Source organism: Oncorhynchus nerka, linkage group LG28 (genome assembly GCF_034236695.1).
Source record: "Oncorhynchus nerka isolate Pitt River linkage group LG28, Oner_Uvic_2.0, whole genome shotgun sequence".
In the NCBI taxonomy this organism is placed as follows: Eukaryota; Metazoa; Chordata; class Actinopteri; order Salmoniformes; family Salmonidae; genus Oncorhynchus; species Oncorhynchus nerka.
This window is the reverse complement of record NC_088423.1, coordinates 29,888,408-29,903,810: the sequence shown is the minus strand read 5'-3', so window position 1 is coordinate 29,903,810 and position 15,403 is coordinate 29,888,408. Positions and strand designations below refer to the sequence as shown.

The window sequence follows — 15,403 nt, the reverse complement described above, 5'->3', positions numbered from 1 at the left end:
ACCCAAAATATTTGGCTCACTTCATCCAGTGCGCAAATATGCAATTCTTTGTATTTCATATGGATCCCCATTAGCTGAAAGCCGTAGCTACTCTTCCTGTGGTCCACACAGAACATGAAACATGACATAATAGAGAAGATTAATAGACAAGAACAGAACTATAATACATTAAAAAAACACAGCCTACATATCAATACATACACAAAATATATCTAGATCAAATAGGGAAGCGGCATTGTGCCGTGAGGTCTTGCTTTACCTGTTTATGAAAACAGGTTTGCTGTTCATTTGACCATGCAATAATGACTCTATAGAATGCTGTACGCGCTTGAATTTGTTCTGGATTTGGAGACTATGAAAAGACCCCTGGTGGCATGTCTGGTGGGGTAAGTGTGTGTGTGTCAGATCTGTGCATAAGTTAACTATGCAAACTATTTGAATTTTTCCACACACTGTTCCTTATAAAACCCCTGAAGTGATGCAGTCAGTCTCTCCTCAGAGACTGGAATGCATAGTATTTATATCAGCCCTCTGATTGCAATTAAGAGTAAGATGTGCCGCTCTGTTCTGGGCCAGCTGCAGCTTAACTAGGTTTTCGTAGCAGCATTGACCACATGGCTGGACAATAATCAAGATAAGCCAAAACTAGAACTGTACCAAATACAATGCTCTTAGTTTTAGAGATGTTCAGGACCAGTTAATTACTGGCCACCCATTCAAAAACTGACTGCAACTCCTTGTTAATGGTTTCAGTGACTTCATTAAATGTGATTGAATCCTCAGCATACATGGACACACAGGCTTTGTTTAATGCCAGTGGCAGGTCATTGGTCAAAATAGAAAAAAAGAGGGCCTAGAGAACTGCCCTGCTGTACACTACACGTTTGACATTGGAGAAGCTTTCATTAAAGAAAACCCTCCGAGTTATATTAGATAGATTGCAAAATCGTGGACTCAGTGCTGAGGTTGAAAAGCCATTAAACATAAGTTCTCAAAAACAGGTTATGGTCAATAATAGCAAAGGCTGCATTGAAATCTAACAGTACAGCTCCTACAATCTTATTATTATAAATGTATTTCAACCAATCATCAGTTGTTTGTGTCAGTGCATGTTGAGTGCCCTTCTCTATAAGCATGCTGAACATATGTTATTCATTTGTTTACAGAGAAGTAGCATTGTATTTGGTCAAACCCTTTTTCCCAACAGTTTGCTAAGAGCTGGCAGCAAGATGATAGGTCTGATGTTAGAACCAGTAAAGGCCTCTTTACCACTCTTGGGTAGTGGAATGACTTTGGCTTTCCTCCAGGCCTGAGGGGACACCTTCCTCTCGACTCAGATTAAAGATATGACAGAGAGAGTCAGCTACCATCATCAGTAACCTTCCATTTAAGTTGTCAATGCCAGGTTTATTATTGTTATCGATCATTAAATAGTACCCGCAAAACACCAGTCTCAATGTCAACAGTGAAGAGGCGATTCCGGGATGCATGCCTTCTAGGCAGAGTTCCTCTGTCCAGTGTGTGTTCTTTTGCCCATCTTAATCTTTTATTTTTATTGACCAGTCTGAGATATGGCTTTTTCTTTGCAACTCTGCCTAAAAGGCCAGCATCCCAGGGTCGCCTCTTCACTGTTGACTTTGAGACTGGTGTTTTGCGGGTAATTTCTCACATGGAATAGCCTTCATATCTCAGAACAAGAATAGACTGACAAGTTTCAGAATAAAGTCTTTGTTTCTGGCCATTTTGAACCTGTAATTGGAACTCACAAATGCTGATGCTCCAGATACTCAACTAGTCTAAAGAAAGACAGTTTTATTGCTTCTTTAAAATCAGCACAACAGTTTTCAGCTGTGCTAACATAATTGCGAAAGGGTTTTCTAATGATCAGCCAGTCTTTTAAAATGATAAACTTGGATTAGCTAACACAACGTGCAATTGGCACACAAGAGTGATGGTTGCTAATAATGGGCCTCTGCACGCCTATGTAGATATTCCATTTAAAAAACTGCCGTTTCCAGCTACAATAGTCATTTACAACATTAACAAAGTCTACATTGTATTTCTGATTGTATTTCAAATTCTTATTTACAATGTCGGCCTACCCCGGCCAAACCCTAACGACGCTGTGCTAATTGTGCGTTGCCCTATGGGACTCCCAACCATGGCCGGTTGTGATACAGCCTGGAATCTAACCAGGGTCTGTAGTGAAGCTTCTTTGGACCGCAACATTTATTTGGGCTGCAATCTGAGGATGGTAACTCGAATGAACTTATCCCCTGCAGCAGAGGTAACTCTGGGTCTTCCTTTCCTGTGGCGGCCCTCATGAGAACCAGTTTCATCATAACGCTTGATGTTTTTTGCAAGTGCACTTGAAGAAACTTTCAAAGTTCTTGAAATGTTCCACATTAAGTGACCTTCATGTCTTAAAGTGATGAAGGACTGTCATTTATTTTTGCTTATTTGTGCAATTCTTGCCATAATATGGACTTGGTCTTTTACCAAATAGGGCCATCTTCCGTATACTACCCCTACCTTGTCACAGCACCACTGATTGGCTCAAACGCATTAAGTAGGAAATGCATTCCTGGGCCCAAATTCACAAAACACTTCTTACGCAAAAACTTAAGAAGCTTCTTAAAAAAAAAGTTCATAAGTGCAATTTCTCACTAATATCTTAAGATTTAATGATTTTCTTATGAACTTCTGAAACATCTTCTTACTAATCTTCTGTCATGACGTTGCCCTCTTTGGGTACAGCAAGCCCCATCCCCCTCTCCCTGCCTCCTACAACTAGGCTGCTGTGGTGAGAGAGGTTGTAAATTCCTCGAAGAGAATATCTCCTCATGGACACAGTATAGAGAGAGTGAGGTTTCATAGAGAACAAAGGAATTTCTTCCACCTCACAGAACTTGAGGTCCGAACAACATTTGTGTTCCAGAGAAGGAATAAAAGATCGGTGAAGAATCCAGCAACGAACTGGTCCGTTTGGTACAAGTTTGTAAATCTCATGAGAGACGGTGCGGCCACATTACCATAACGCTGTTTATATAATAGCCTCAGATATGAGGTTTACATCTAATTGTTGTATAAGATGAGTGAGGATGATACCATTTGTAAAATTGTGATTTCCCCCCTTTTGAGATGAACTAAATAGGCATCCTGGCACAGGCCCTTTTCTGCAACAGACCATGTTTTTCTCCATGACGAGAGGACAAAGGTTACAGACCATTGCTGAATCCTTTAACCATACCACGTGGTTAAACTCTTAGACTATCGATACCGACAGAATAAGAACAAGTCTTTGATATTAATTACTAGTCTGCAGCTAGGAATTCGGTATCATTGAACGCAAAGAACGACAACCGCCGAAAAACCCATTCTATAACGAAATGAATGAATGTCACTCTGAACAATCCATCCTAACCACGAGACAGAGACAGAGGCAGAGAGAGAGAGAGGACGGAAACTCTCCAACAGAAACTAACTTTTCAACAGCGATCAAAACGACACACTGAGCGTAAATACACTGCTCAAAAAAATAAAGGGAACACACTAAAATAACACATCCTAGATCTGAATTAATGAAATATTCTTATTAAATACCTTTTTCTTTACATAGTTGAATGTGCTGACAACAAAATCAGAAAAATTATCAATGGAAATCAAATTTATCAACCCATGGAGGTCTGGATTTGGAGTCAAAATTAAAGTGGAAAACCACACTACAGGCTGATCCAACTTTGATGTAATGTTCTTAAAACAAGTCAAAATGAGGCTCAGTAGTGTGTGTGGCCTCCACGTGCCTGTATGACCTCCCTACAACGCCTGGGCATGCTCCTGATGAGGTGGCGGGTCGTCTCCTGAGGGATCTCCTCCCAGACCTGGACTAAAGCATCCGCCAACTCCTGGACAGTCTGTGGTGCAACGTGGCGTTGGTGGATGGAGCGAGACATGATGTCCCAGATGTGCTCAATTGGATTCAGGTCTGGGGATGGGGCGGGCCAGTCCATAGCATCAATGCCTTCCTCTTGCAGGAACTGCTGACACACTCCAGCCACATGAGGTCTAGCATTGTCTTGCATTAGGAGGAACCCAGGGCCAACCGCACCAGCATATGGTCTCACAAGGGGTCTGAGGATCTCATCTCTGTACCTAATGGCAGTCAGGCTACTTCTGGCGAGCACATGGAGGGCTGTGCGGCCCCCCAAAGAAATGCCACCCCACACCATGACTGACCCACCGCCAAACCGGTCATGCTGGAGGATGTTGCAGGCAGCAGAACGTTCTGCACGGCGTCTCCAGACTGTCACGTGTGCTCAGTGTGAACCTGCTTTCATCTGTGAAGAGCTCAGGGCGCCAGTGGCGAATTTGCCAATCTTAGTGTTCTCTGGCAAATGCCAAATGTCCTGCACGGTGTTGGGCTGTAAGCACAACCCCCACCTGTGGACGTCGGGCCCTCATACCACCCTCATGGAGTCTGTTTCTGACCGTTTGAGCAGACATGCACATTTGTGGCCTGCTGGAGGTCATTTTGCATGGCTCTGGCAGTGCTCCTCCTGCTCCTCCTTGCACAAAGGCGGAGGTAGCGGTCCTGCTGCTGGGTTGTTGCCCTCCTACGGCCTCCTCCACGTCTCCTAATGTACTGGCCTGTCTCCTGGTAGCGCCTCCATGCTCTGGACACTACGCTGACAGACATAGCAAACCTTCTTGCCACATCTCGCATTGATGTGCCATCCTGGATGAGCTGCACTACCTGAGCCACTTGTGTGGGTTGTAGACTCCGTCTCATGCTACCACTAGAGTGAAAGCACCGCCAGCATTCAAAAGTGACCAAAACACCAGCCAGGAAGCATAGGAACTGAGAAGTGGTCTGTGGTTATCACCTGCAGAACCACTCCTTTATTGGGGGTGTCTTGCTAATTGCCTATAATTTCCACCTGTTGTCTATTCCATTTGCACAACAGCATGTGAAATTTATTGTCAATCAGTTTTGCTTCTGAAGTGGACAGTGATTTCACAGAAGTATGATTGACTTGGAGTTACATTGTGTTGTTTAAGTGTTCCCTTTATTTTTTTGAGCAGTGTGTATATATATATTGATTACAATTGTTCCCTGATGAGTGAGGGTTCATGTGCAAAGGAATAGCATTTCAATTGTTATAATGCTCAACTTTCTGTTGTCTTCTCAGTCGACCCCCACTTCCCTTTTGTACAACAAGCCGCCATGCCAGTCTAGCCCACATTCCCCTATAATATATTGTAACCATTTTTACTTTGTTTGTTTGTTTATCCATTTCTGTGAATTACTTAGTAAATAAATTATTTAAGACAATTGATGTATGGATGACTCATAGTGAAGACTGGGTTTGTGCAGATAACCAACAATTTACAACGTTTGGAATGAGACTAACGTGAGGTAAAGTAAATAATTAATTTGAAGACTAATTGATCAGATATAATTTCCTAATATAACTTTTCAAATATTTTATAACTTAAATCTGAACATTTTCCTTGGTGCCCCGACTTCCTAGTTAATTACAGTTACATGATTAATCAGTTTAATCGCGGAATACTAATTACAGAGAATCCTTGATAAAAACTAAAAGTCTTAATTTAATGATAGTAAAGACACAACACTTCTTAAGATGTTTGTTACAAGGCAACCAATTTAGCTAGCAATGGCAATCATGTTTGCATATTTCTTACTGAGATTAGGGTTCTAAAATATGTTCTTGGGTTTAAAATCATCAATACTAAACCTTTCAGATCAAGTTGAGTGAATTAAACATGGTCAATTGTTTACTTGAGTTTTTTCTCTCACTTCCCTTGGAATCAAGATCATTTCCAAAACTTTATTTTCAATAATCAAATTTCTATTCAATTTTTGCTTAATGAGAAACGTAAGGAATAGCACAAGAAAATGTCCAATACCCTTTGAGGAAAAGCAACTCTGCTTAACTTTCTTCTTAAGTCTATAGTTAAGGGGAAAAAATTGCAGTTACGAAGTAATTTCTTCTTAAGGTTCTGTGAATCCAGCCCCCAGGTGACTACCTCATGAAGCTGGTTGAGAGAATACCAAGAGCGTGCAAAGCAGTCATCAATGCAAGAAATCTCAAATATAAAATATATTTTGATTTGTTTGACATGTTTTTGGCTACTACATGATTCCATGTGTGTTATTTCATAGTTTTGATGTGTTCATTATTCTACAATGTAGAAAACAGTCAATTAAAGATAAACCCTGGAATGAGTAAGTGTGTCCAAACTTTTTTCTGGTGTTGTAACAGCTGGGTTAAGGCCAAAAGTTTCCCCCCAAAAAATGCACGAAAACGGTCTGCTTTCAGCTGAACAATAGTTCATTGTGTGTTAAATCATGTCGACGCACCTTGAACAGTGCAAGAGCACTACACAAACCACACCCATGGCTGACATTACTGAACTATTATTTTCCCAAAGAGACTAGCAGACACTTGAGTACATCAATCTAGACAGATCCATCAGAGGTACTGCAGAGGCTTTAGATGTGGATCTCTGTCGGCACAGAGAGGAAGCGATTCTCCCTCAGTGTGAATTGTGAGTGGCAGGTCGACATGCAAGATGAGACAGCACAGTGGGTGAGAGAGCAGGGACCTTAAAGTCCTTCTACAACATGTATTTGTACCCTTAAGTGTGTGTACATTACTTTATTTATACTTGGTATATCGCTTTTCAACAGGAACTTTTCAACAGTTTATTTTTATTTTTTTTAAGTTTAAATATATATATATAATTAAGTCACTGGACGACTTCTTTGATGTTTAAACACACCAAATCACTGAGGATCTCAGCACTGGACAATGAGCAGGATGAAAAGAAAGAGGTGGAGGAGACATAAGGAGCATGAGGAGGAAGAGGATCATAATGGACAGAATTGACAACATCAGTCAGTCTGGACTGCCAATAGTCAGATAACAGACACCGTGACAAAGTGCTGATACAGGTGTCTACTCTGCTCTGGGCTCTAATCGATAAACACAGGCTGCATCCCAAATGGCACCCTATTTCCTATACTACTTTTAGGCAGTGGTGGACAAAGTACTCAAATGTCAAACTCAGCAAAAAAAGAAACGTCCCTTTTTCAGGACCCTGTCTTTCAAAGATAATTAGTAAAAATCCAAATAACTTCACAGATCTTCATTGTAAAGGGTTTAAACACTATTCCCCATGCTTGTTCAATGATCCATAAACAATTAATGAACATGCACCTGTGGAACGGTCGTTAAGACACTAACAGCTTACAGACGGTAGGCAATTAAGGTCACAGTTATGAAAACTTAGGACACTAAAGAGGCCTTTCGACTGACTCTGAAAAACACCAAAAGAAAGATGCCCAGGGTACCTGCTAATCTGGATGAACGTGCATTAGGCATGCTGCAAGGAGGCATGAGGACTGAAGATGTGGCGAGGGCAATAAATTGCAATGTCCGTACTGTGAGACGCCTAAGACAGTGCTACAGGAAGACAGGACGGACAGCTGATCGTCCTCGCAGTGGCAGACCACGTGTAACAACACCTGCACAGGATCGGTACATCAGAACATCACACCTGCGGGACAGGTACAGGATGGCAACAACTGCCCGAGTTACACCAGGAACGCACAATACCTCCATCAGTACTCAGACTGTCCGCAATAGGCTGAGAGGCTGGACTGAGGGCTTGTAGGCCTGTTATAAGGCAGGTCCTCACCAGACATCACTGGCAACAACGTCGCTTATGGGAACAAACCCACTGTCGCTGGACCAGACAGGACTGGCAAAAAGTGCTCTTCACTGACGAGTCACGGTTTTGTCTCACCAGGGGTGATGGTCGGATTCGCGTTTATCATCGAAGGAATGAGCGTTACACCGTGGCCTGTACTCTGGAGCGGGATGGTTTTGGAGGTGGAGGGTCTGTCATGGTCTGGGGCGGTGTGTCACAGCATCATAGGTCTGAGCTTCTCATTGCAGGCAATCTAAGCACTGTGTGTTACAGGGAAGACATCCTCCTCCCTCATATAGAACCCTTCCTGCAGGCTCATCCTAACATGACCTTCCAGCATGACAATGTCACCAGCCATACTGCTCGATCTCAACGTGATTTCCTACAAGACAGGAATGTCAGTGTTCTGCCGTGGCCAGCGAAGAGCCGGATCTCAATCCCATTGAGCACGTCTGGGACCTGTTGGATCAGAGGGTGAGGGCTAGGGCCATTCCCCCAAGAAATGCCGGGAATTTGCAGGTGCCTTGGTGGAAGAGTGGGGTAACATCGAACAGAAAGAACTGGAAAATCTGGTGCAGTCCATGAGGAGGAGATGCACTGCAGTACTTAATGCAGCTGGTGGCCACACCAGATACTGACTGTTACTTTTGATTTTGACCCCCCTTTGGTTAAGGGACACATGATTCAATTTCTGTTAGTCACATGTCTGTGGAACTTGTTCAGTTTATGTCTCATTTGTTGAATCTTATGCTTTAAGTTTGCTGAAAATAAACACAGTTGACAGTGAGAGGAAGTTACTTTTTTTCGGGTAGCTTGTGGAAAGCTAAATGTTTGACCCAAGTTAAACTATTTAAAGGCAATGCTACCAAATAGTAATTGAGTGTATGTAAACGTCTGACCCACTTGGAATGTGATGACAAAAATAAAAGCTGAAATAAATCACTACAATTATTCTGGCATTTCACATTCTTAAAATAAAGTGGTGATACTAACTGGCCTAAGACAGGGAATTTTTACTAGGATTAAAATGTCATAAATTGTGAAAAACTGAGTTTAAATGTATTTACACACACACATATATATATATATATATACACACACGTATACACATATACACACTTGCCCCTCCCTGTTGCACACAAGCGTTCCATTTCTCCAGTAAAAAGGGGATTTATGTTTGATCTAAGATGAATTCGTCTTCCCCGTTACTTTATTTGGCACTTATAGTATTTATTTATTTATCCAACATCTTGAGATGGGAAGATTTTTTGTATTTTTATTCAATCAAATTGTATTTGTCACATGCACCGAAACCAGCAGGTGTACCTTACTGTGAAATGCTTAGTTACAAGCCCTTAACTATTTCTTGAGCTGCGTTGTTGGTTAAGAAAATATTTACTAAATAAACTACTTTGAAGAAGAAAAAAAAGTATCAATAAAATAACAAGGCTATATACAGGGGGTACCAGTACCGAGTCAATGTGCAGGTTAGTCGGGGTCATTTGTACATGTAGGTAGGGGTAAGGTGACTATGCATTTATAATAAACAGCAAGTAGCAGCAGTGTGTCAATGTAAATAGTTCAGGTGAATATGTGCTCTTTATATAAGAATGTTAAAATTAGGTGAAATTTTAAAAAATCCACCAAGACACACTATTCAAAAGGCACTTAATTGGTGGAACGACCCAGTTTAAACATCAATGAAGAAATGCAGTCTGTCAGGTATCCAATAACAGGGGGCTGGGAGTGGTGTGAGGGGCTGAGCACCCCAATAACAAAAAGCAATATTTGAATGTGCCAACCACACAGAGAAACACAGACAATGACACTCTCACACAAATATGTCAAAGATATGGACATTTGGCACCTCCAAGAGTCAATATGTAATTTGAACATTATTCAACAAGATGACATAATATACAATAGCGTGATTCCCTATTTACAGATACCAACAAGGGAATGGGGACGGCAACAGGCTATGGTCAGACTCACACACCTGGTTAAAATACTTAGGCTTCTAATGGTTTTAAAATTCTCTGTCCTGTGACAATAGACATCAAGTAATATTGATGCCAGAGGGCCTGGATATTACTTTGGGGGTCTTTGTCTTCATATCTGTAAAATCAAACTAGGGAACAAATGCTTCGGTCTGTGTGACTCTGCTGCAGTAAGACAGGTGTGGAGGGAGGGAGTTGTGTATCTCTTGCAGTGGGTGGATGAGAGAAAGGGATAGCATGCAAGAGATTGAGTAAAAAGAGGTGTGACTCACCTGTATCTCCTGCAGTGGGGGGATGTGGAGGGTGGAAAGTAGCAGCAGGGCACAGCTCCAGGACAGGGCAGGGTTACACAGCTGGGCAACAGCCAATGACAGGCCCAGATGGCCAAGGACCACGCCCAATCCTTTAATCCCCACTGCACAGCAAGCCACAAGGAGACCATAGGCCAACAGAGCTGTCACTCTGAACTGATGGGAAGTTGAAAAGCAAAAAAGCATCAAAGCTATAGTATTTTGGTTCTAATTTGTCTGGAAAAAAATTGGGGTAAAAATGTTAAGGTCCCACTTCAGCTGATGTTTTCCTTGTATATTATACCTTAGGAATGAAGAAGCTGGCTAGTCTGGAGACCACGGCATGGCCCAAAAAAGTCCACAGCAAAGACTTTCTAGCCCAGTGACTCCAGAAACTCCACTCAAAGTCTGTAGGGTCCTGTCACAGACAACTCATTTTATCATGGGCCCAGTCTGAAAATGTCATGCCATATGACACACCCTAGGAATACATTTTTTTTTTAAATGACAGGCCTCTGGATTTAAAAAAAAATTATAATTTACGCACCTTTGGAAGTCGTACAATGTTTGTAGACCCCAAAAGCCATAAATTATACTCACCTTTTTATGCCCCCATATTAGAAAGCCTTTCTCCAGTTGGAACTGTCTCTCCAATCCTGCTTCATGCTCTAGGAAAAGAGAGTATATTTTAGTGACATCTTCTCACATTGTCTGTACAGTTTCAATCATTCAGTTTCTATTCCGGAGTTTTGCCAGGAGGCTTGAAGAACTCTACTATGAAGTATGACATGCTCTGTGGGGAACGATGTTTGGTGTCCTATGGTTTTAATTTAAAACATAACGCCGGAAACGCAGCCACTCCCTCAACCAGCATTTCTCAAGCTCGGTCCGGGGATCCCAAGAGGTGAACATTTATGTTTCTGCCCTATCACTACACAGCAGATTCAAATAATCAGCTCATCATCAAGCTTTGATTATTTGAATCAGTTGTGTAATGCTAGGGCAAAAAAACAAAACGTGCACCTCTTGGAGTAAGAACGGAAACGGAGTGAGTTATCATCACAGATTTACCTGACAGCTCACCCTTCTGCAAGGGGTATGAAACAGTACCACAGTCCCACCTAGTGGCAAAAACTGCATATCACAGCCAAGGTCTCCACTTACAGTAAGTAGCCTAATACAAGGCCACAAAGGGTGGGAAGTCAGGTATCTTGCATACAGCAGATTTAACTAATTCAGTGTGGGAAAAATGTAAACAATGACCCAATTGATAGACCTTTTTATCTTAAGACAGGTACATTTACCTTTGGAGAATATGTGCAGTTGATAGAATGAGTAGAGATGGGAGCCAAAAGAGAGCACCCAGTAGGCACAGACCTCCGCTCTCGGCAACGCCGCAAGGGTTGAGCTCTGTTTGGCCATCAGTACCAAGACTGGAGGAACCATGGGGAAGAGTGAGTGAGAGTCATTAGATCTTTTAGCCACTTTATAGGTCACATTTCTCCCTCACTAACAACAAATAGAGGACCATTCTGATTCCATGAGAGCAACATCACATTCCTTACTTTTCTCTCCAACATGTTAAACGTATAGGGTAGCCTATTTATTATATTCATTTTATGGATACTTTTTGCAGTCTCCTTTGAGGAAAAAACAATGGTGTACGCTAATTATAGGACCTTTAGTTTCTAGTTATAAAGGTAATACAGGCTATTTAAAAGTATTTTATAGGTCAGTTGTATTTAAGATGTCATAATTTTCAAAACAGGAGATGTATATATATATTTAATTCATTACTTGAAATTAGTAGACACCTAACAGATCGTGCCTTTAAAGCTAGTCCTTAATTGAAACAAAGCTCGACGCCGTTTCTGTTTTGAATGAGCTATGTGTGCAAAGACTAATATCAAAATGTTTAACCATATTTTGAAGCTATACAGCGTTTGCTTCCATTTACAAACATTGGGGTAGAGCAAGCTTATATTTGGGGTTCTGATGGCGTACAAACGTTGAACTAAGCTCATGAAGCATAACTATGTTATATTCTTCAAGAATCTATGGGTAGACAAAAAATGGATGTAGCAACTAAGGATTCTAGCTTTAAGAGTCAAACGAAACATCCACCTCAATTTGTGCGAGAGGTGAGTGAGGGGCCACGTTTATATTCGCTGCATACCACAATCGCTATTGGAAACAATAGGCTAGTGTGTCAAAGACGAGACCCTACTAATGACTGTGTTCCAGGAACAGGGTATAACAAGCCAACATCTGTGTTCGCGTGTGCAGTGTACGGCGATGTATTCGAAATGAACCGATTTCAGAACTTCACACCGTTTTACACTGTTTACGCTGTAGCAATGCCTATATTAGCGAGCCCGACTATGGCACAAATTAGGCTGATTACTGAGCATAATACTCACTCATTGGCTAAAACTGAAAGCAACAACCGTGTTACTCACATGCATTGTGAAACAAAGAAATACCTCGGGCTATATCTTCCGACTTGCCTATAGACCGAGAGTGAACACCACTACCTTGGAATATTGTTGAACGCTCAGGATTCAGGAAATCTCCGCCCACATTTTCCTTGGTTGCTGATTGGACATGATTGGATGAATTCAGTGCCAATCAAATAAAATGCAGACCCGTTTCATATTTTTATATCGATATGCCTAAATATGTTTCATAAGAGAGGAAAGCCACAGTCTGTAAGATAACTAGTAATGTCAACGAATAAACCTCAGGAGGCTGAAGAAATTCGGCTTGTCACCAAAAACAATCACAAACTTCAGTATCACCGCCTGGTAGGGCAACTGCTCCGCCAAACAACCGCAAGGCTCTCCAGAAGGTAGTGAGGTCTGCACAACGCATCACCGGGGGCAAACTACCTGCTCTCCAGGCCACCTACACCACCCGATGTCACAGGAAGGCCAAAAAGATCATCAAGGACAACAACCACCCGAGCCACTGCCTGTTCACCCCGCTATCATCCAGAACTCGAGGTCAGAACAGGTGCATTAAAGCTGGGACCGAGAGACTGAAAAACAGCGTCTATCTCAAGGCCATCAGACTGTTAAACAGCCATCACTAACATTGAGTGGCTGCTGCTGCCAGAAATCTTGCTTATTTGTAGGTGACCAAATACATATTTTCCACCATAATTTGCAAATAAATTCATTAAAAATCCTACAATGTGATTTTCTGGATTTTCTTTTCTCATTTTGTCTGTCATAGTTGAAGTGTACTTATGATGAAAATTACAGGCCTCTCATCTTTTTAAGTGGGAGAACTTGCACAATTGGTGGCTGACTAAATACTTTTTTGCCCCACTGTATATCATCATTAGGCTACCCTTATAAACATGATTTGATGCCAATAATTTCTTTACAAAGTATTCTATGATCTTATCAATTCTACACTGCCTGTGGGATGTTGTGATAGCTTTGTCCACTGAGCGGGGATAGAGAGCCACATAAGAAGTAGGGGCCTTCTCTCAAAACTGCTTGGAGTAAAATTTCCATTACAGTTGTCTATCTTGAATTGTGTTCCTCTGTGAGAGATTATGCTGATAGGATGTCTTCTCTACTCTAGGCAAAGTGGATAGCAACATGTTTCGTCTCACCTGACACCTGTAGCTTATTCTTAGTTTCTGATTGTTGTTATAAAAAGGATATGACTTTACACGTTCCCTGGTGGAAACATGTTTCTCATGTAGGCCAAAATGCATTGTTTATGGAAACAACCAGTCTGGGCCCTTTCCCAAAAGCATCTTAATCCTGATGATGAATTTAGCCTTAAGATGCTTTTGGGTAACCGGACCCTAGTGAGGGCTGCCTCAGGCCACGGTTCAAGAGATAGTTCAACCAAATTACAAAATGACACATTGGTTTCCTTACCCTATAAGCAGTCTGTGGACAAGGCATGAATGACAGCAATCCATGCTTTGGTTTAGTTTCCCCGGCAGTGTTACCACATGCTTAGGTTTTAGCATTTGTGGCACAAATCCCACTCAAGTCATGGGATGGATATTAGCATTTTTCAAGCATCATATCCAAATCATCTGAAAGTATCTACAATTGGTTGTGGAACTCAATTAAGTGACTTATATGGCTCCCGGGTGGCGCAGCGGTCTAAGGCACTGCATCTCAGTGCAAGAGGCGTCACTGCAGCCCCTGGTTTGAATCCAGGTTGTATCACATCCGGCCGTGATTGGGAGTCCCATAGGGCGGCGCACAATTGGCCCAGAGTCATCCAGGTTTGGCCTGGGTAGGACGTCATTGTAAATAAGAATTTGTCCTTAACTGACTTGCCTAGTTTAATAAAAGTTCAATATAAAAACAAAAATAGATGTTTGAACATGATGTGCTAATATTGATCCCGTGACTTGAATGGAATTTGAACCAGAAATGCTCAAATGTTTGCATGTGGTAACACTGCCAGGGAAACTAAACCAAAGCATGGATTGCTGTCATTCATGCCTTGTCCACAGACTGCTTATAGGGTAAGGAAACCAATGTTTAATTTTGTAATTTGGGTGAACTATCCCTTTCATATTGCAGAGTACCATAGCTTTCCTAAATAAAGAGTGGGTGTGTTCAATGAGATGGCACGATAGGCTATAGCTCCCATTGCTCGGGGGTGAAGTTTCCCCTATGTACAGAACTTGGATCAGCTCCCCCCGCAATCTGAACATTAACAATAATTTGGGAAAATTCAAAACTGACCCAAGATCAGCATCTAGGAGCAACTTCACTCAACTCCATACCTCCCTTTCGGAGGCGGAGCGCCGACGTTACAGTTGAATGCGATCGGCACTGCATCGTTCTGCCAGCGCCGCAGATAGAATTGGAAGGCAATTTGAAGTTCGGGTTGATCGTCAGCTGGACAAAGAATTGCTGAAGAATGACGTCGAGGTGCCCCAGATGCACAAATGATGTGTTTTTTGGTAAGGAATAATTTTTGTAAACCTCTAGCCACAGCAAATGCCAAGGAATGTAAATATTGAAGATGATCAAAGAACTTGGATTGTTTATTTTGATTAATAATTATAATGATTTAGCATAGGCCTAACTAAAGGAAAATTAACTGACACTGAAAATGTAAATGGTTATTGTAGTGACAATTGTGTGCAGATATAACATAATATAATAAAATACAATACAATAGAATACAATATAATCATTAAAATAATAATTTGGTGGACGCTGAAAATTAAAATGGTTATTGTAGTGACAATTGTGTACACATATGAATAGAACAGAAAATAATACTAATTAATGCAATACAATAGAATATAATACAATATAACAATAAAATAATAAGTTGGTGGATGCTTATATTTGCCCTATTTCACACATGTACACGTGTGTATTAATACGC

At 41.4% G+C, this 15,403-nt stretch overlaps 2 protein-coding genes across 4 annotated transcripts in view; one reads left to right on the top strand and one right to left on the bottom strand.

The window, feature by feature from the left end:
• hhat (hedgehog acyltransferase) overlaps positions 1-12,919 on the bottom strand; it is an 89,577-nt gene extending 76,658 nt beyond the window's left edge. Inside the window, exons 1-5 of one of the 3 annotated variants that reach the window (XM_029640355.2) lie at positions 12,484-12,919; positions 11,329-11,457; positions 10,625-10,692; positions 10,329-10,442; positions 10,007-10,201 (exon numbers count right to left, since the gene is read on the bottom strand). In XM_029640355.2, the coding sequence (XP_029496215.1) occupies positions 10,007-10,201; positions 10,329-10,442; positions 10,625-10,692; positions 11,329-11,446 (495 nt within the window). In that variant the 5' untranslated portion in view covers positions 11,447-11,457; positions 12,484-12,919. Of the gene's footprint in view, positions 1-10,006; positions 10,202-10,328; positions 10,443-10,624; positions 10,693-11,328; positions 11,471-12,483 lie in introns of those variants that run through there. The other 2 variants (XM_029640356.2, XM_065012750.1) reach the window with 2 other exon arrangements.
• A 1,738-nt stretch (positions 12,920-14,657) lies between these two features.
• The window catches only part of LOC115113107 (cysteine-rich protein 2-like), a 32,322-nt gene continuing 31,576 nt past the window's right edge, over positions 14,658-15,403 (top strand). Inside the window, exon 1 of the mRNA XM_029640354.2 lies at positions 14,658-14,969. Coding sequence (XP_029496214.1) covers positions 14,927-14,969 — 43 coding nt within the window. The 5' untranslated portion in view covers positions 14,658-14,926. The remainder of the gene's footprint in view (positions 14,970-15,403) is intronic.